Source organism: Natrix helvetica (assembly GCF_964273705.1).
Source record: "Natrix helvetica genome assembly, chromosome: 7".
Taxonomy (NCBI): domain Eukaryota; kingdom Metazoa; phylum Chordata; class Lepidosauria; order Squamata; family Natricidae; genus Natrix; species Natrix helvetica.
Window position 1 is genome coordinate 12218611 of NC_138558.1, and position 19781 is coordinate 12238391.

The 19781-nt window shown below is 45.6% G+C and overlaps 1 protein-coding gene across 4 annotated transcripts in view; it reads right to left on the reverse strand.

The window, feature by feature from the left end:
- Positions 1-19781, reverse strand: part of WDFY3 (WD repeat and FYVE domain containing 3) — a 215066-nt gene that overhangs the window by 9768 nt on the left and 185517 nt on the right. For all 4 annotated transcript variants that reach the window (XM_081959189.1, XM_081959187.1, XM_081959188.1 and 1 more), the window contains 10 exons: positions 19688-19779; positions 17190-17402; positions 14190-14337; positions 12136-12290; positions 10447-10605; positions 8286-8465; positions 4416-4598; positions 3424-3520; positions 996-1328; positions 111-222 (listed from right to left, as the gene is read on the reverse strand). In XM_081959189.1, coding sequence (XP_081815315.1) covers positions 111-222; positions 996-1328; positions 3424-3520; positions 4416-4598; positions 8286-8465; positions 10447-10605; positions 12136-12290; positions 14190-14337; positions 17190-17402; positions 19688-19779 — 1672 coding nt within the window. The remainder of the gene's footprint in view (positions 1-110; positions 223-995; positions 1329-3423; positions 3521-4415; positions 4599-8285; positions 8466-10446; positions 10606-12135; positions 12291-14189; positions 14338-17189; positions 17403-19687; positions 19780-19781) is intronic.

The window sequence follows — 19781 nt, forward strand, 5'->3', positions numbered from 1 at the left end:
CGTCCCCCTATTTTGCTTCGGTGATCTGAAGCCTAAATGCCCTACTAAGCTTTCTGCTGCCATTTGGAAGAATTATGTGTAAGGGATTAAGGAGAGGGCAACCTACTTACTTGGAAATGGCCAGCGCTGTAATTTCTGCAGGGTGTGCATTGTCCTTGCGGTCAAAGGCGGTGTGCATAGTTAATTTGCTCCTGAACACGAGCTGCCTCTCCCATCTGTAGCCTAAAAATAGATGCAGGTGATAAGGTAAGCAAACGTGGAAAGTAGGCGAGCGAGAAACGTCTGATCCACGAATTTAACACGCGACTGGAAACAGGGGGATGCACATCTCTGTGCATTTGTGAGACCGATAATCCCCTCTCAGCTTGCAGGACATGTTCTGTTTTCTTTGACAGCTATCCTGGATCAACATAGACATTTCAATGCATTTGGAAAAAACACTCTTCTTGTAAAACAACGGCCGAGACATTCCGAAGAGTCCTCAAGCGTGCAAAAACGTAAACCTGCAACTACCGAATCAAGACAAACCACCAGTCTCCACTGTAACTCTTTCCTATCCCCCTATCATTAGGGCACAGTGCTGCTAGAGGAGATGAAGTCTCCACCCAGGGGTGAAATGCTAGTAAAAAAACGCTACTGGTTGATCCGAAGTGGTGTTTCTGACAAATCAGCTGTGACACGCGATTTATATTAGATAGCAAGCAGGATTTCCTGATTCCTAGCTAATCTAAATCGCGTGGCACAGCGGATTCCCACCACCCCCTTCGCTGTTCTACTTACCTTTGCAGGCGCGCTCGGTAGCAGGTTCCACCCGCCCGCCTGGGTGTCGTCATGTCCGTTTTTGAGGCTCTGGGCATGCGCGCGCACTCACAATTGTGAACCGGTAGCGAAGGTAAGTAGATTTCACTCCTGTCTCCACCCCACACATGCTAAAATCAAGGAAGCTGGCATCCACACCACATCTAATTCTGACATTTTACAAAGGTGTCTGGTACCTGGTTTGAGCTTGCTGTAATGCCGCAATTCCCCTTGGTTGGCATTTGAGTGGTTTGTGGGCGCATGGGAGTGTCCCTTGGCTTGCCCATCGGAATAGTTCACAAAAATGAAGCCGTCTTTCTCATCCAAGCTCAGGTGGTCTGACCAACGCCTCGTGTCTTCAGAGCTGGTTTCTACCGACCATGCAGCTGATGCTCGAGCTGAGGATGACCGAGGTCTGTGACCGGCGGGGGCCTGCTGGGGCTGGCTCTCGGGCAGCTTGGCGTCGTGGGCAGGGGCTTGGTCTTCTGCTTCAGAATCACTGCTATCTTCGTCGGGACCTTCTTGCCCTTCTGTTTGGAAGCAAAAATAAACGCTTTAATGACAACACTACGGAGGCATGATGGCTCAGTGATTAAAAAGCTGAGCTTGTTGCCTGGAAGGTTCGAACTCAAGCACTGCATAATGGGGTAAGCTCCCATTACTTGCTCCAGCTCCGGCCAACCTAGCAGTTCAAAAGCATGCAAACGTGAGTAGATAAATAGGCATCACTATGATGGGAAAGGAACAGTGTTCCATGATATCATGCCGGCCACATGACTGCGGAAATGTCTTCGGACAGCGCTGGCTCAACGGCCCTTGAAACGGAGATGAACCTCCGTACTCCCTATGGTCAGTAACAACTAGCGGAGTAAGGGACTCCCTTTTAATAACAACACTACTCAGGCAGAATTTTTTTCTTCAGCCCCACAGTCACTGCTGTATAAACTAAATGAAAATTCAATTTCTTTAATACAATTTCTTTGGCATTTAAGTTTTTAAAGTCTATTTTGGACTGTATTAGCATGTGAAGATGGCAGGAATTTGTCCATGACATTTCTCTTAGTCTGATTCATGAAGAAAGGAAAAAAAGTAAGGTAAAGGTTCTCCTCGCACATATGTGCTAGTCGTTCCCAACTCTAGGGGGCGGTGCTCATCTTTGTTTCAAAGCCGAAGAGCCAGCGCTGTCCGAAGACATCTCCATAGTTATGTGGCCGGCATGACTAGACACCGAAGGCACACAGAACACTGTTACCTTTCCACCAAAGATGGCTCCTATTTTTCTATTTGCATTTCTACTTGCTTTCGAACTGCCCGCTTGGCAGAAGCTGGGACAAGTAACGGGAGCTCACTCCATTCTGCAGCGCTAGGGATTTGAAGCGTTGAATTGCCGACCTTTCTGACTGACAAGCTCAGCATCTTAGCCACCGAACCACCACGTCCTTCTAAAAAATATGTACTTGTATTCAATTTCTCCCTGGTTGATTGGCAGCACCTCAGAGCACTATCCAGTGGGCACCAGGCTCTTCGTGCATGAAAGGTAGCTTCCAAGCACCTGAATCGTCCACTCCACTTTGTCCTAAAAGTTTCTCTTTTTCTAAACCCACGTATCAAATTTTCATACAATCTGATCATAAATCATTACACAGGTAGTCTTCAACTTACAACCACAACGGAGACCACAATTTGGGCTACAGGTTGTTGCAATTGTTAAGCCAGGTATCTATGTAACCACCTCATCAATGACTGCAATCCAAGTTTCCCCGGTTGCAGCCATTAAAGCCACAGTGGGGCGGTCTTGTGGCTGTTAAGAGTGGGTGTACTGCTGCTTTTTGTCATGTGACTTCAATGTCGTAGCGTGCTAGCGGAGCTGGTGACCGACTCAGACAGTGAGGAGGTTGGGAAGGAACATGGGCCAGTCCTGGAGTCTGGGGAAGGGTCTGATGAGGGCTCTGTGTCGGAGGCAGAGAGGGGGCCAGGGCTGTCCGACAGTTATCAGCTGCCTTTGAAGTCGGAGATCAGTGGGGCAGAAGAACAGTTGGAGCCTGTTCCCGTGCAGAACTGCCAGGCGAAGGGAACAGTTAAGGAACAAGGGCCAATTCAGGAGTAAAGACACAGGTGGACGATGAATGGCCCCTCCCAGAGGGAATAAAGAGGAGCAAAAGGGGAGTGGAGTTTGCAGGAGACAATTTGTTTGTTTCGTTAGTGTGAAGATTTGTTCGTGACTTTCAGAGACTCCTTGCCAAGTATTTTCTTGTACAGCGTAGCGAAGATATCGGCCTGGCAGCTCTCCAAGCCTGATAAGGTCTGTGGTTGTAAATTCACCCTTGAAAGACTGTTTGCTGGGACTTTGCTGGATGTGAACGAGAGGAATTCACATTACTTTAATAAAAAGGGGTTTTGTTGGGATAAGGAGTCTGCTTTGTGATTTTGGGAAACCTAGGTCAGAACATTGAGGGACACTGCCAGGGTTGGAATCTGGGGAGGGGTTCTTATGCCCCCTTTGGTTCAATGCTCTTGTAATCCCAGATGGTCGTTGATCAAACCAGTTGTAAGTCGAGGACTAACTGAATTTGAAGAATAGTTGGGAAAAAAAGAAAGATAATTTTAGAATGTAAAATAAAGCACCTATTTGTGGTTCCGGACAGTCTTCCTGCATTTCAAGCATCTCCACAGGTTCAGGAGCCGGAGTTTCCGGGACCTGTAGAAACTCCATCCGCCAAAACTAGGATGACAGATACACAGTGTGGAACTGAGTTAACATCCTTTAACACATACAGTATTATTTTTTTACATTGGCCTAACTTTGCTTTCCACCTAAAGCAAATGGTCTCTTAGAGTAAGACATGGCTCATTGAAACACATAAAGACGAATGTTTTAAACACTTACATTAAAATCGACTCCGTTCTTATCAATACATCCAGTCGAAAAGGGTTTAGAACAGTGATTCCCAATGTGAGGCCCATGCCCCACCCACGGGGGGGGGCGGCAATTTGATTTTTAATGGGGGCAATTTCAACCTTGTTTAAACCGAATTAAGGGTCTTTTAAGGTTTCCTCCACGTGAGTAGAATTTGCTTTTTGAGTAAAGTTAGAATTATATGTCACCGGGGTGGGGGTGGGGTGGGGGAGATCAGGATTTTAAAGATGCTTAGGTGGGGCATGGCCAAAAAAAGTTTGGGAACCACTGGTTTAGAATAATAGTAATGAATAGAATCATTATAATATAAAGGAAATCTACAGAAATTGCTACAATGCAACGGGAAATCCTAGAAAGTTACCGTATTTTTCGGAGTATAAGACGCACCTTCCCCCAAAGAGGGTGAAAATCTGGTTGTGTCTTATACACTGAATGCAACATTTTTGATCTCCCGAAACCCCTCCCGCTTTGCAAAAAGTGCAGAGGGTTTGGGAGGCCTGCAAAGCGCTGCTGGGGGCCAGGGAGGGCAAAACGAGCCAAGAACGGGCCGTTTTAAGTTTGAATGAAGTTTATTTTTCTGTTTCTTCCACCAATACGCATAACCATCGCTGGCCTTCAAGATATACAGGTAGGATAAATTGTTCGAACAGGAGGAAGGTGTAAAAAAAGAGAGGGGAAATTCCCTACTAGGGCTACTTACTCGGACGACTCCATCCGAATGCCCAGTCACAATAACGTTCTGCGTATCCCACTCGTTCATCTCTGACATGCAGCAACAGAGAATTTGCTGGCTGCGGCCGGTGAAAGTGTTGACACTCACAATGGGGTTTCCGTTAATGCTCCAGACATGAATATATGTCCCCGCACAGGACACAATGTCCCCCTGGAAGAAGAGGAAAACGTTTTAGATACAGACACACGTTCACGCACAAACAATTTTTAACGCGCAACGATTTCTCTCTACTTTCAAGCGTGCGGTTCAGAGCTTGATGGGGAAACAAAAATGCTTCTGATCAGCCTGGAGACTACAAATGTTTTATGCAACATTTTGGTTGCAGTTTACGCAACCTCATTAGGCAGTGGAATAAAAAAAAAGACACCAGAGATTGAGCAGGTGAACGGCCTAGCTCTGAAGTCATGTTCCCATCATTGTAGTGCCACTCAAACTGATCCCCTGTTGTGGCCCGTCAGCGGCCAGTGGAGCTGGCAGCAGATTCGGACAGTGAGGAGGTTGGGGAGGAACATGGGCCAGTCCTGGAGTCTGGGGAAGGCTCTGATGAGGGCTCTGCGTCGGAGGCAGAGAAGAGGCCAGAGCCGTATGCCACTTATCGGCTGCCTTCAGAGTCAGACATCAGTGAGGCAGAAGAACAGCTGGAGCCTGTTCCCAGTGTGCGTCTGCACAGAGTTGCCAGACGAAGGGAAGAACTAAAGAACAGGGGTCGACTTGGGAGTAAGGCCACATGTAGACAATGAATGGCCCCTCCCAGAGGAAATAAAAGAGGAGCGAAAGAGGAGTGGAGTTTGCAGGAGACAATTAGTTCGCTTAATTAGTTTGTGACTCTCCGAGACTTCTTGCCAAGTTCTGCAGATTTCGTCCTGTCAGCTCTCCAAGCCAGATAAGGTCTGTGACTGTAAATCCTCCTTTGAAAGACTTTGCTGGATGCGAATGAGCAGAATTCACAGGAAATTAATAAAAGAGGTTTTTGTTGGGACCAGGAGTCTGCTTCGTGCTCTTGGGAAGCCTCGGTCAGAACATCCGCATCCCTTGAACAAAATCATTTTTGTTCCAATCCCCATTTGGGAATGACATCACAACAGGCTGTTACTAAACCATAGGGAAATAGCTTCCATAGCCACAGAAACGACAGGAGGATTCAGTGCTAACGTGGTGAGTAATAGTTTCAGATGAGAAAGGATTTATTAAAAAGTTTAATTCATCACGTACAATGTTTCTACATTTGGGGGACTGTAACTTCACATCGAGGCAGTCCTTAACTTGCCATGCCTTGTTTAGTGACCATTCAAAGTTACAACAGTGCTGAAAAAGTAACTAATGTCCGTTTCTCACACTTATGACGGTTGCAGCATCCCCAGGGTCACGCAATCCAGATCTGGATGCTTGGCAACTGGTTCGCATTTGTGACGTTAGCAATGTCCTGGGGTCAAGTGATTCACCTCTTGCGATGTTCTGACCAGCAAAGTCAGATTCCCTTAACAACCATGTTACTAACTTAACCACTGGAGTGATTCACAGTGACAACGGTGGCAAGAAAGGTCGTAAAAAGGGGGAAAGCTCAGCAAATGTTTCAGTGAGGAATGTGGTGCGCATTAGAAATGTGGGTTAGAATCTGCAGTTAGAAATGTGTTGCTCAATTGCGTTGTTAAGTCACCTGTGCTGCACAGAAAATCCTTACAAAAAAGGGTGTTTTCATTTCGTACAGAAGTTAGAAACTGCCTAATCAGGATAGACTTGAGCAGGAAAGGGAACGAGAAATGATATTTAACTATTTTGGGGTCTGCGGATATACCAGCCCAAGAAAATAAAGAGTAAGAGCTAGAAGAGACACCTACAACAATAGAAAAAGAAAGGAAGAGAGGAGGAGAGGTGAGGAAGAGGAGGGAAGGAAGATAGAGGTGAGAAGAGGAAGATGGAAGGGAGAAGGAGAGAGGGTAGGAAGGGGAAGAGAAAGAGAGGAGTAGGGGAGAGGTAAGGGAAGACGGAAGGGAAAGGAGAGGAGGAAGGAAGAAAGCAGAGAAGGGAGGGAGAGAGAAAAGAAAGGGAAAAGAAGGTGGTGTCAAAACAGGCGAGGGACGGTAAACAAATCAACCCAAATGGTATGTTATAACCCTGTAAATGAAATGACAAATGTATAAGAATGACGAATGTAAAAAGAATAACAAATAGGTGAATGTATACCTATGTACATAGAGAACAAAAAATAAAAAACTTTAAAATATATATATATTAGAAACTGCCTCTGTGTTCACCCCTATCTGACCCACAAGCATTTTGGCCCCAGGCCCATCAGTCAGCTTTTTCTGACAGCCTCCGCCCTAACGTTTCTCAACGAGAGGACAAAAGAGGAAGCTGCTCTATCAGGAAAAGCAAGAAGGAAAACTTCAGAAACAGTCGCTCTGCAGGGTGTTGCCTCCATCTCATCAGAACACCGTTTTCTTCCTGCCTCAAAGCTCAAGAAATTATCTGGGCCTCATTTGCAAATTATCCCTCTGAATTGGCAGGGGAGACAGTTTTTGGCTGCCAGCTAAATTGCCTTTGTTGTGGCCTTCCAGTGGCCAGGGAAGCTGGCAGCAGATTCGGACAGTGAGGAGGTTGGGGAGGAACATGGGCCAGTCCTGGAGTCTGGGGAAGGCTCTGATGAGGGCTCTGCGTCGGAGGCAGAGAGAGGGCCAGGGCTGTCTGACAGTTATCAGCTGCCTTCAGAGTCAGACATCAGTGAGGCAGACGAAGAGCTGGAGCCTGCTCCCAGTGTGCGCATGCGCAGAGTGGCGAGACGAAGGGAACAGCTAAAAAACAGGGGTCGACTTGGGAGTAAGTCCAGACGATGAATGTCCCCTCCCAGAGGAAATAAAAGAGGAGCGGAAGGGGAGTGGAGTTTGCAGGAGACAATTAGTTCGCTTAATTGGCTCGTGACTCTCCGAGACTCCTTGCCAAGTTGTGCAGATATCGGCTTGTCAGCTCTCCAAGCCAGATAAGGTCTGTGACTGTAAATCCTCCCTTGAAAGACTTTGCTGGATGTGAATGAGCAGAATTCACAGTCAATTAATAAAAGAGGTTTTTGTTGGGACCAGGAGTCTGCTTCATGCTCTTGGGAAGCCTCGGTCAGAACAGCCTTATTCTTCCGCCTTAGTTTCTTTTAAAAGATCATCACTGCCCTTGAGGAAAGAAGGGGGAAAGGGGGTGGGGGGTGGGGAGTTGAACCGTTCTGGGTCCACTCTGAGCCAACATGCAATCTGGACAGAGATGGCCTTAGAGGAAAAGCTGCCCTTGATGGGAGAAAAGACTAAGATTCCCCAGGTGATGAGCTAATATAAATGTGCATCAACTTTAAAAACATTGCCAAGGAGGATATGCTGCTCAGACATGCAACATAAAGCTTGACATGTATTAGAATGAATACAGGTAGTCCTTGACTTACGACCACAACTGAGCCCAACATTTCCATAGCAAAGCAAGGTGTTAAGTGAGTTTTGCCCCCATTTTACGACCTTTTTTTGTTTTTTGGCCACATTTGTTAAGAGAATCACTGCAGTCTGTTAAATAAGCGAAACTTTTCTGAAGTGGATCTGGCTTCCCAAAAGGTTGTGAAAGATCCACATGACCCTGGAGACACCTGTAACGGTCATAACTATAAACCAGTTGCCAAGAGTCTGAATTTTGATCCTGTGACCACAGGGAGGCAGCAACGGCCGTAAGTGGGGGAAATGATCCTAGGTCACTTTTCCCAGTGTCGTCGTAACGCCGAACAGGCACTAAACGAATGGTTGCAAGTCAAGGACTACCTATAAAACACATTATAAAGCCTCATCTCAGGCCTGGGTTCACTCATACCGTCAGTTCGTTGATGCAGAGGGCTGAAACCGGAGCCCTGTGGCCACGAAGCTGCGTTATAAAGGAAAGTTTATTCAAATCCCAGATGATGCAAGTGCGGTCACATGACCCACTCACAATGATGTGATAGGCCAGGGAAGTTGTCAAACATGTGACCGTCTCTGTATGGCCAAGCAGCGCCTAAATGCAAAGCAAGAGAGAACGAGAATCAAAATCAAGACACGCTCCTACACAACTTGACAAACAGTTATTTCTTCAGACACATGAAAAGCAAGACTTGGAAATGTATAATTAATAGAGAACAGAAGATACATTAAAGCTGTAGGAATAAACACGATACTAAGAGCGCCGGTGGTGGGGCACTGGTTAAAATGCAGTACGGCAGGCTAATTCTGCTGACCACCAACAGTTCGATCCCGACCAGCTCAAAAGTTGACTCAGCCTTTCATCCTTCCAAGGTCGGTAAAATGAGGACCCAGATAGGTTGATGTTGTAAACTGCTCAGAGAGTGCTGTAAAGCACCAGGGGCCAGTATATAAGTCTGCTATTGCTATGGGGAAAGTGAGTCTAGAACAGTGATTGCAAAAAATCCCAAACTGTGTCCCTTTGCACTTTTGGTTGATTTAATAAATAAATAAAATAAATAAATGTTGTGTAATCATCAAGACGATTAACATTAAGTTTCTTTTTTATACGTGTGCTTTATCAATCATAGCTCATATTTCTAATATTTAGGAAGGCAAAGTAGAGTATCCAATTCCTTGTAGAAATGAGCTTTAATTCTGGAATAGAAACTTGAAATTAGATACTGTGTTTCCCTGAAAATAAGACAGGGTCTTCTTTTTTTTTGACCCCCCCCCCAAAATAAGCGCTTGGCCTTATTTTCGGGGAGGTCTTATTATTTTTGAGGTGCAGGAGGCGGCAAGCGTGGTCACCTCATGGCTGCTGCTATGTTGCAATATTTTCAGGGGAGGGCTTATTTTAGCACATGCATTCAAAAGTCTGATTGGGCTTATTATCCAGGGAGGTCTTATTTTCGGTGAAACAGGGTAAATAAACAACATGGTCAAAGAATGAAACAGATACCATATACAATATTTTCATCTTCCAAGTCTTCGGTAGTATACAATCTATGGCCTACTATAAGTTTTGGATCCATCATTTTTTGTGACTATCTGGGGCGTAAAGGAGATGCAATCTAAGATAACTTGTCAGGATAAGCAAGGGGCAGTGTATTTAATTCAGACTTGAACCATTTGAAGCAGAGGTGTCTATCTTAGTTGGATGTCCCAAAGATGATTTTTCCAAAAGGCAACTGGGCTTTCTTTGAAAGTGTTTTGCTTCTCATCCAAGAAGCTTCCTCAGTTCTGACATGTTTTCAAACAAAACCCAAGACAGTCCAGTTATCTTTTGGAAAAACTATGACCTGGATGATGGGAGTATCTCCATAGACATCTTAGACTGATACAAGTGGGATGTTTTCCAGACTTCAGAAGATTCTCATGTTCTTCCTTCAGCAAAGGAAGAAACTTCATCCATCTGTCTCTGCCAACAACGGACAGAAAAAAGGCCCAATCCCTCCCTTTCAGTTCAGACATAGTCAGTGAAAATTTTGGTTCATCAAAGTTGTCCAATTAGGCTCCTTTTTTTACGGATTTCAGGTAATTTTCCTGCAATTATTTGTTGTTGTTAGTTGCAATGTCATGTCCGACCTATCACGACCCCATGGAAAACGTTCCTCCAGGCCTTCCTGTCCTCTACCATACCCCCAAGTTCATTTAAGCTCCCGCCTACTGCTTTGGTGACTCCTTCTAGTCACCTTCTTCTCTGTCGTCCCCTTCTTCTTTTGCCCTCAGTCTTTCCCAGCTCTTCTCCAGGGAGTCCATCCTTCTCATTAGGTGGCCAAAGTATTTGAGTTTCCTCTTCAGGATTTGGCTTTCTAAAGAGCAGCCGGGGTTGATCTCCTCTATAGAAGAGGACAATATGCTACTTGAGGGGTGGAAATGCTTTCTGTATTTAGAAAAATGGAGAAACTGGTGCGTGTTTTCCAAAAACAGCGATATCTTCGAGACTAAAACATTTAGTTGCATAATTCAGCAATAATACTTAGCAGAGGTTTTCTGGAAGACCTTTTGGGATTTTATGCTGAACTTTCATTTACCTGCTTGAGGGTCAGCATTTTGGCTTTTTCCTTGGAGGTGCCCATCTCCCATACGCAGACAACAGTGCTGGTGCCTCCAGTAATGACCAGTTTAGGATTTGGACAGATGGCACAGAGAACTTGTCCCCATTCCGATAAGCATTCATAAACAATCACTGCCTAAAAGAAATAAATAAAAAGAATGAATAGTACAGGCATTGATTTTCAGAACATCCAGCATCCAAATATTCTGTCGCCATGGGTTTCTTGGTGTTCTCTAAGGTTAGTTGTTTTCCTGCAGACATTTCATAACACAAGTCTGCAAGAAAAGCTAAAATATATGAAGAACGGTGGCAGGAACTGGGTATGTCTAGTTTAATGAAAAGAAGGACTAGGGGAGACATGATAGCAGTGTTCCAATATCTCAGGGGTGGCCACAAAGAAGAGGGAGGCAAACTATTCTCCAAAGCACCTGAGGGTAGAACAAGAAGCAATGGGTGGAAACTAATCAAGGAGAGAAGCAACTTAGAAGTGAAGAGAAATTTCCTGACAGTGAGAACAATGAATCAGTGGAACAGAAATTGCCTCCAGAAGTTGTGAATGCCCCAACACTGGAAGTCTTTAAGAAGATGTTGGATAGCCATTTGTCTGAAACGGTATAGGGTTTCCTGTCTAGGCAGGGGGTTGGACTACAAGACCTCCAAGGTCCCTTCCAACTCTGCTGTTCTATTCTAAATCTAGGTAACACCATCAGTCCTATGATGATACCTCGTACGATAATGAAACATCTCCAAGGAAACAACCAAGCGTAGAGAGCGCCAAAGAACCCACTGTTCATCCGTGAGCTACAAATAGAATTTCTTCTATCAGTATTATTCTATCATTGAATTCCTATTATCATATGTTAATATATTAAAATATCATTTTATATCTAATTATCATTGAATAATTTGTTTCAACTTCTACCCTCAAAATGACGCTATAGGTCACTGCACACCAGAACAACTAGACACAAGGACTGTTTTTTTCCCAAACGCCATCACTCTGCTTAACAACTAATTTCCACAACACTGTCAAATAATTTACTAAGACTGTATTACTATTATTCTCCTCTTCCTTACTAGTATCTATCTCTAGGATGGCGAACCTATGGCACGCATGCCAGGGGTGGCACACAGAGTCCTCTCTGTGGGCATGCACGCCATCGCCAGCTGCTCTTTTGGTTTCCGGCATGTACATGCACACCGGCCAGCTAGTCTTTGTGGGCGCCAGAGCACCGGAAAACGGCCTGAAAAGGGCCTAAAAAACCGACCAAAACTGCCCCAAAAACAGCCATGCACGCAACGGCCAGCTGGCCTGGAGGTGGCTGATGCAGAAGAGGAGGAACAGCTGGGTCCAGTGCCTGATGTGCAGATATTCAGAAGGTAGAGGAGAGGAGAGCAGTGGAAGTCTATGGGCTGATCCTTGAGACAGAAGAGCCACCGCTGCTAGCGAAGCCCCACCCTAGCTCTGGGGATAAAAGGCAGGGGGCGGAGATGAATAGATGTGGCAGACAACTATTCATCTCCCTGCCGCACAGACTTGTCAGCCTGAGAGAGAAACGCTTTTGCCGGAGATGCCGCCATTCCTAATAAAGGAATCTTTTGAGTTCATGTTGTGTTTGGGGAGCTGGGTCAGAACACACAGTACATAAGCCAGAGAGATACCAACCTTATCTGATTCATAGGTTCCTAACCTACAGCTGAGATCCGCATAACCCCAAGCAAAAGTTTTATTCCAGGTGGGCGGAAGGAGAACTTTGTTCATTTCTACAGCCAAAATTCCTTTGTCTGTGCATACGATCTGCCCGACCAGCTCCTTCAGTTCTGTTTTTAAAGGGAAAAAAATCCCAGATAATCAGAATTCTCATTTTTTATCTTTTCATAAAGAGCACTTCCCTAATGAGATTTGAAGAAAGACGAACTAGGGGCATACAGGTGGTCCTTGACGTACGACTAGATCGGCCAAAAGCTGCATTTCACCTGATTTTTGAAGTTATCACGTGATCGCAGTTTCAGTGCTTGGCAACTGGCTCACCTTTATGACTGTTGCAGCATCCCATAGTCAAATGACCATAGAAATAGCAATTGCACTTAGACTTCTATACTGCTTCACAGCGCTTTACAGCCTTCTCTAAGCAGTTTACAGAGTCAGCCTATGGCCCCCAACAATCTGGGTCCTCATTTTACCCACCTCGGAAGGATGGAAGGCTGAGTCAACATTGAGCCTGGTGAGATTCGATCTGCTGAACTGCTGGCAGCTGGTGATCAGCAGAAGTAGCCTGCAGTACTTGCCCTCTAACCATTGTGCAACCACAGCTCTTGTTTTCATATGCTCATAGTTTTCAATTTTATTTTATTTTGGCAAACTTTCTGCATTTACTTCTATTTTCTGGCAAAAATGATCATTGGGCAACTACTGCCAAAAATGTTGTAAAATTGGGTCTAGTCACATGATGAACGGAAACCCTCTTAATGATGGCAATGAATTATGACCCTAATTCTGGACTCAGTTATGGTTGTAAGTCCAGAACTACCTGTATAAATGTCTGAAGAATTCACATAAATTTAAAATGTATTTCTGGCAGGCTTTTTATATTCTCAGTTCTTTTAGTTATTTTTTATAACTTTAAAACATAAAATAACTATTTTATAACTAGCAGCAACTGAAAAAGGAACTTTTCAAATATACCAAGTCCTTGAGTATGGTACAGCAATCTGTGTTCGTGTTGTGGCCTGCCAGCGGTCAGCAGAGCTGGCAATAGATTCGGACAGTGAGGAGGTTGGGGAGGAACATGGGCCAGTCCTGGAGTCTGGGGAAGGCTCTGATGAGGGGTCTGTGTCGGAGGCAGAGAGGGGGCCAGGGCCGTATGCCAGTCATCAGCTGCCTTCAGAGTCAGTGAGGCAGACGAACAGCTGGAGCCTGTTCCCAGTGTGCGCATGTGCAGAGTTGCCACACAAAGGGAACAGCTAAAGAACAAGAGTCAACTTTGGGAGTAAGGCCACAGGTGGACGATGAATGGCCCCTCCCAGAGAAAATAAAAGAGGAGCAAAAGGGGAGTGGAGTTTGCAGGACACAATTAGTACTCATAATTGGTTCATGACTCTCGAGACTCCTTGCCAAGTTTTGCAGATATCGGCCTGGCAGCTCTCCAAGCCAGAGAAGGTCTGTGACTGTAAATCCTCCCTTGAATATCTTTGGTGGATGTAAATGAGGAGAATTCACAGTCAATTAATAAAAGGGGTTTTTGTCGGGACAAGGAGTCTGCTTCGTGCTCTCGGGAAGCCTCGGTCAGAACAGTTTCTTCCCTCAGTTCTGGATTTGAAGAATCAAGTTTTTTGTTCAATATTATGAGTGGTGAAAAAGGTATCAGGTGTTGGAGAGGTTGATAGGCATGAGATTAATTAAAAGCAACAATGGGTAAAAACAAGAAATAGAAGACTTAAAACGAAGCCTTGAAGGTTGCATGCCATCTTCTAAATTACTAAAAAAAATGCACACCAAAATAGCACAAAGCATAATCAATCCCCAGCATGTATACATAGTACAAGGTTGGTCTACATCTATGTATGACATCAGTAGGCAAATATTTACATTTGAGACGGCAGGGCAGATATCTCAACTGAACTCCACTGATAAAGGTGACTGTGGGAGAAGGAACTGCAAAGCGCACTATGAAGTACTATTAAAACACGTCAAGAGTAAGGGGAAACGATCCCGCGTACCTTTCACTGGTGCAAGAGAAGGCTTGAGGTTGTCTAAATGGTGGGAAAAAATCTTGTCATTTGTGATGCCAGGGGGAACAGAAATTCCACTCGTTTCTCCGTTAATCCTGCTTCTTACTCGTTTCGGTGGGTGAGGCTTCTTAAATAACTGCAGTAGGAAAGAGAACGCCGGCAAGCTTAATAGCACGATTAGGTAGATTTTCAGCAAAACTGCCTAATTTGCAGAAACTTGCACTGTCAGTGGTGAAATCTAATTTTTTTTACTACTGGTTCTGTGGGCGTGGCTTGATGGAGGGGCTCATGTGACTGGGTGGGCGTGGCTATGTAGTCATGTAACTGGGGGATCAAAAGCCAGAAACTCACTTTAACAATGTCCTGCTGGAGCAGGGTTGGACTGGATGACCTCCAGGTGCCTTCCAGCCCTGGATTATCCTCTGAAGCTGCATCTAGTGCCAAGTTTGTAGTCCTTCCTTCCTCTCCTTTTTCACTTCCTCCCTCCCTTTCTTTCTTTTTCTTTCTCTTTCTTTCTCCCTTCTTTCTTTTTCCTTCCTTCCTTCCTTCCTTCCTTCCTTCCTTCCTTCCTTCCTTCCTTCCTTCCTTCCTTCCTTCCTTCCTTCCTTCTTTCCTTTCTCAGCATCCCCCTCTCCCATTTTTGGCCTAGCAGGCTTCAGGGAAATCTGCTGGGAGCAAAAATGGACACCTCCCCACCAATGTTCCCTCTAATTTTTTTTCGATGTGAGCAGAAAAGTATAGTGTTTGAGCGGCACATTTTCATGCCTGAGCACCCGAAATTTTTTTCACAGATGTCACCTAAGACAACAACGAAATCAGTATTATTTGAAACTCAAAGTTATGTTTCTTCAAGGTACCCGCTTAATTCAAAGTGTTATATAATATCAGTATCACTTAACAACGCTCCTGCTTAGCAACCAAAATGTTGGCTCAGAAACTCTGGCATTTGAAGCATGGAAGTCTTAAAGCTGTCAAGTTACAAGACCCTTCCACCCCTAGAAAAAAAATGCAGAGCTCTTCAAACCTGACAGCTTTAACACTTGTGGACTTCAACTCCCAGAATTCCTCCTCCAGTCATGTTGCAGCGACGTCATCTGCGTGGATCTGCTCCATCTCTGCTTTCTTCATTGTGGGCAGGGCTGCTGCTGAAGTTGCCGACGAGTTGCCACCAGAATAACTGCTGCTACCTCCTCCTCCTCCAACAGCACCACCAGATTTGCTCCTGAGCTCAGCGCTGGGTAACCCGTGCCCGCTCCTCCTCCTCCGTGCTTTTGAAGAACCATGAGGCTTTTTTTCCCCCTGCTCCCTCCCCGCCTTCCTACTGTCTCCCGCAGCCTCATGGCTCTTCAAAAGCACGGCGGAGGAGGAGGAGGGGGCAGGCAGGGGTAACCCAGCGCTGAGCTCAGGTGCTCCGAGCAGAGGGGAGGCGCCGCTGCCACGCGTGGAGATGCCGGCTGGAGCTTTGCCGGCTTCATCTCAGCCGCAGCGCCGGGCGGCAAATCCGGCAGTGCTGCCTGTTAGAGGAGGAGGAGGAGGAGGTGGCAGCAGTTCTTCCGGTGGCGGTGGGGGCTTTGGGGCTTCACAACTAGCCTCAGTCGCCCCGTGCTCCTCAAAGCAAGTCTGGGGAAGTCCTTTGCAGGCGACCCGTTCTAGCTGCCTGCAAAGGACCTCCCCAGCTTCCAAAGCCTGTGGCAATAGAAATCACTGCGCGGCAGTTGAAAACTGCTGCGCGGTGTTTTCTTGCCACCTGCGCGCTAGCGCAGCCGCGCACCTTAGAGGGAACGTAGCTCCCCACCGCATTTCCAGAGAACCTGTAGTTTAAAAAATGCTTAAAATGTTTTTTTAAAAAAAGTTCCAAAGATCAGCCATGCGATTGTTGGAACATTTTAAAAAAACCTTTTTTTAGTATTTTTTACTACCGGTTCTGAGAAACAGTAGCATTTTTTACTACCTATTGGGGCGAACCGGCCCGAACTGGTAGCATTTCACCGCCAGTGGGGGTGAACTTAAGAGGTTCTTTGGTTGAGCTGTTTACTAAGTTGGCTTGTTTGGCAGTTCCTTTATTGGGGTATTTACTTGATTGTTGGTCTGATGTTAATCTTGGTGTTAAATCTATGCTCATCTGGGTGCTGATTGGTGGTGGAGAGTTTTGGTCATTTTTTGTTCCTTTGTTGCAGATATTGTTGATGTCTACATGCCAGGGATGGCGAATGTATGGCATGCGTGCTGCAGGTGGCACACGGAGCCATTGCTAAGGGCATGTGAGGCGTTGCCCTGTCAGCTCCAGCACGCATGTGTGCACTGGCCAGCTGATTTTCGGCCTTGTTTTTCAGCCATTTTTCGCCCTCCGGATGCTTCCCTCAAGCCTCCGGAGGGCGAAAACCCGCCCAACGCACAAACCGGAAGTTCAGCAGCGGACTTCCGGTTTGTGCGTTGGACTCTTTTTCACCCTCCAGGGGCTCCTAGAAAGCCTCTGAAGCCTGGGGAGGGCAAAAAACCGGACCTACTGGGCCTACCGGAAGTTGGAAAATGGGCCGTTTCCAGCCTCTGGAAGGCCTCCAGGCAGGGGGCGCGAGGGGCGTTTTTGGCCTCCCCAGGCTCCAAGAAAGCCATGTGTGCATGCACAGGGGGATTAAATTATGGGATAACGCATGCACGCGTGCTTTTGGCACCCATGGCAAAAAAGGTTTGTCATCACTCTATATGCCTTATTATCACTCCAGAGGTCCCCTTACTAGCACCGATGATGTTACCTACTTTGGATAATGAAACGTTTGCAAGAAAACAACCAAAGACCCCTCATGTCAACCCAGAGCTACAAATATTCTCCTTTATTGGTGCTCCTAAAGCTGCAGAGTCTGGAGTTGCTATAGTTACCAAAATCCCAACATATCTAAAAGGCAGCAGGTTGGGAAAAGCACAAGTCTTACAGCTCGTGAGTTAAAACGTGAGTTAAAAAAAAAAATCAACTCTTTCAAAAATTGTTACCTGTTTAGGTATCTGCCCAAAATTATTAATGAATCCAATTGTAGCGATTTCTTTCAATGGGTCGTTGATGTTGTAGATGTCCACTTGCCCCTCATAAAAGAGATGATGGAAAACATTGACAGCTTCCACTGCGGCTGGCCCTTGCTGCTTATAGCCAAAGATTAAGTCAATCCATTCATGTAGGTGTGCGCTTACAAAATCACACTCCAAGGCCTGCAATTTAGAATATAGAGGTTAAACAGAGACAATTGGTTCTATTTACCATGGAGGAGTAAGAGTAACAACTAAAGGAACAGGGTGACTTACCTGCACCCAAAGATTATTTTTCCAGAAAAAAAGAGTACCGTATTTTTCGGATTATGAGACGCACCGGAGTATAAGATGTACCAAGATTTTGAAGAGGTAATTTTTTTAAAAAAAAAGGTTTTGCCCTCCCCGGCTCTCTGCACTCTCCCAAACCCTCTGCATGTCCTGTTTTTTTGTGAAAAAGGAGCATGCAGAGTTTGAGAGGCTTGCAAAGTGCTCCTGGGGGCCAGGCAGGGCAAAAATACGATGCGTGGGGGGGGGAGGCGAAAAATGGGCTCATTTCCCCCCAAAACAGGGCGTGCAGAGGATGTGGGAAGGGCAGAAAATAAGTAAAAAATGGCCCGTTTTTTGCTAAAAGTGGCCCTTTTTTGCAAAAAAAAAAAAAAAAAAAGAGGCATGCAGAAGATGTGGGAGGCCCTTAGAGTGCTCCTGTGGGTTGGGGAGGGCAAAAAATGGCCCATTTTCCATGAAAACAGGGCTGTTTTTTGCAAAAAATGGGGTGCGCAGAGAGTGCTCCTAGGGCAGCGGTTCTCAACCTGTGGGTCGCGACCCCTTTGGGGGTCGAACGATCTTTTCACAGGGGTCGCCTAAGACCATCGGAACTCTTAAATCTTTAGACTCTAAAGCGTGCCGTGTCGCACTCTCTCACGCGCGCACGCACTCACCCACAAATACACACACAAGCACACATGCAGGGAAGTAGGAGGAGAAACGCAAATGTAAAAAAAACAAATAGGGAGTCTATATGTGTGTGGCGGGAGGGGGGGTAGAAATCTCAGTTGCACTTCTGGCCCTTTTAAAAAGCTTGTGTAAATTGGAATGAGGTCAGATTTGGAGCTTCTCATTGCACAAGGTTATTGGGTTCCAAGCCAATCAGAGCCGAGGGGAGGGGTTTTGGCATGACGGAGCGTTGGATACAGCCTATGATTGGCTTAGAAAAGAGCCGAGGAAAGATAAAGCCGCATGAGGTGGAATTGAGCGCCGCTCTAAGCTGCAGCAAGAGAAAGTGTGTATAGTGGGGCGGGGGAAGAAGCCAAGTCTGTAGTCCCGGTTTGTATACGTCTCTTTCCTTTTGGGGGGGCTATGCATCTACAGGCGAGCAAGATGGGACTCTATACATTTACTGCACCAGTCACTGTTTTTCCCATTGGGAAGACACCCGGTTATTAATGCTACTCGGTTGCACGAGCGGGGCTTTTTACCCCCAGCTAACTCCCTGGCAGCCGCTGAACAATCATAGAAAAAACTCTTGATCCCTCTAATTATGAGTTCTTTGGACGGAGATATTTTTAAAATTATTATTACTGGTTTTGCTTGGCGACGTGGGCATTTTCATTTTTTAGTGGGCTGTAATTGCAAATTGTTCTTGTGATTAATCACCATGCTTTAATTATGTTCAATTTATAACAATAAAAGTACATCCTGCATATCAGACATTTACATTACGATTCATAACAGTAGCAAAATTACATCATAGGTTAGCAACGAAAATAATTTTATGATTGGGGGTCACCACAACATGAGGAACTATATTAAAGGGTCGCGGCATTAGGAAGGTTGAGAACCGCTGTCTTAGGGGCTTGGGAGGGCAAAAACAGTCCCGTTTTTGTGAAAAATGGGTCCATTTTTCACTTGTTTTTGCCCTCCCCAGTCCCCAGGAGCACTTTGCAGCCCTCCCAAATCCTCTGCGTGTCCATTTTTGCGAAAAACGGGAATCGCAGGGTGGGGTTTCGGGAGGCCAAAAATGCTGTATTCAGTGTATAAGACACACCCAGATTTTCTTTTTTGGCAGGAAAAGGTGCGTCCTATACTCTGAAAAATAGGCTAATTCATTCCATATTTTTGGACCAAAGTCATCCAGCTAGCTTTCGTGCTCAAGGCAGGACCAAAACTCATAGCCTTTTGGTAATTGGTCTAAAGTCACACAGTCAGCTTTCATGCCTAAGGTGAGACTACAACTCACAGTCTCCTGGTGATTGTCCCAAAGTCACCCAACTAACTTTTGTGCCTAAAACAGGATTAGAAATCACAATCCCTTAGTTTCTAAGTCACCACTTAACCACTACAACAAACTGCCCCTCTTAATTTATTACAGCACAACTCAAACATTGGATGAAAGTCAGTGGGTCTGCCTATTCTTTTTTTTAAAATTTCTCTCTCTCTCTTGTTTTTAAAACAGAAAGTTATATTACCTCCCGATGTACTCTAATGAATTCACGGGGATCCCCTTTTGCCCATGGAGGAAGGATTACATCTCCAAGTTTGGTGCCATTCTGTTTGCAACCT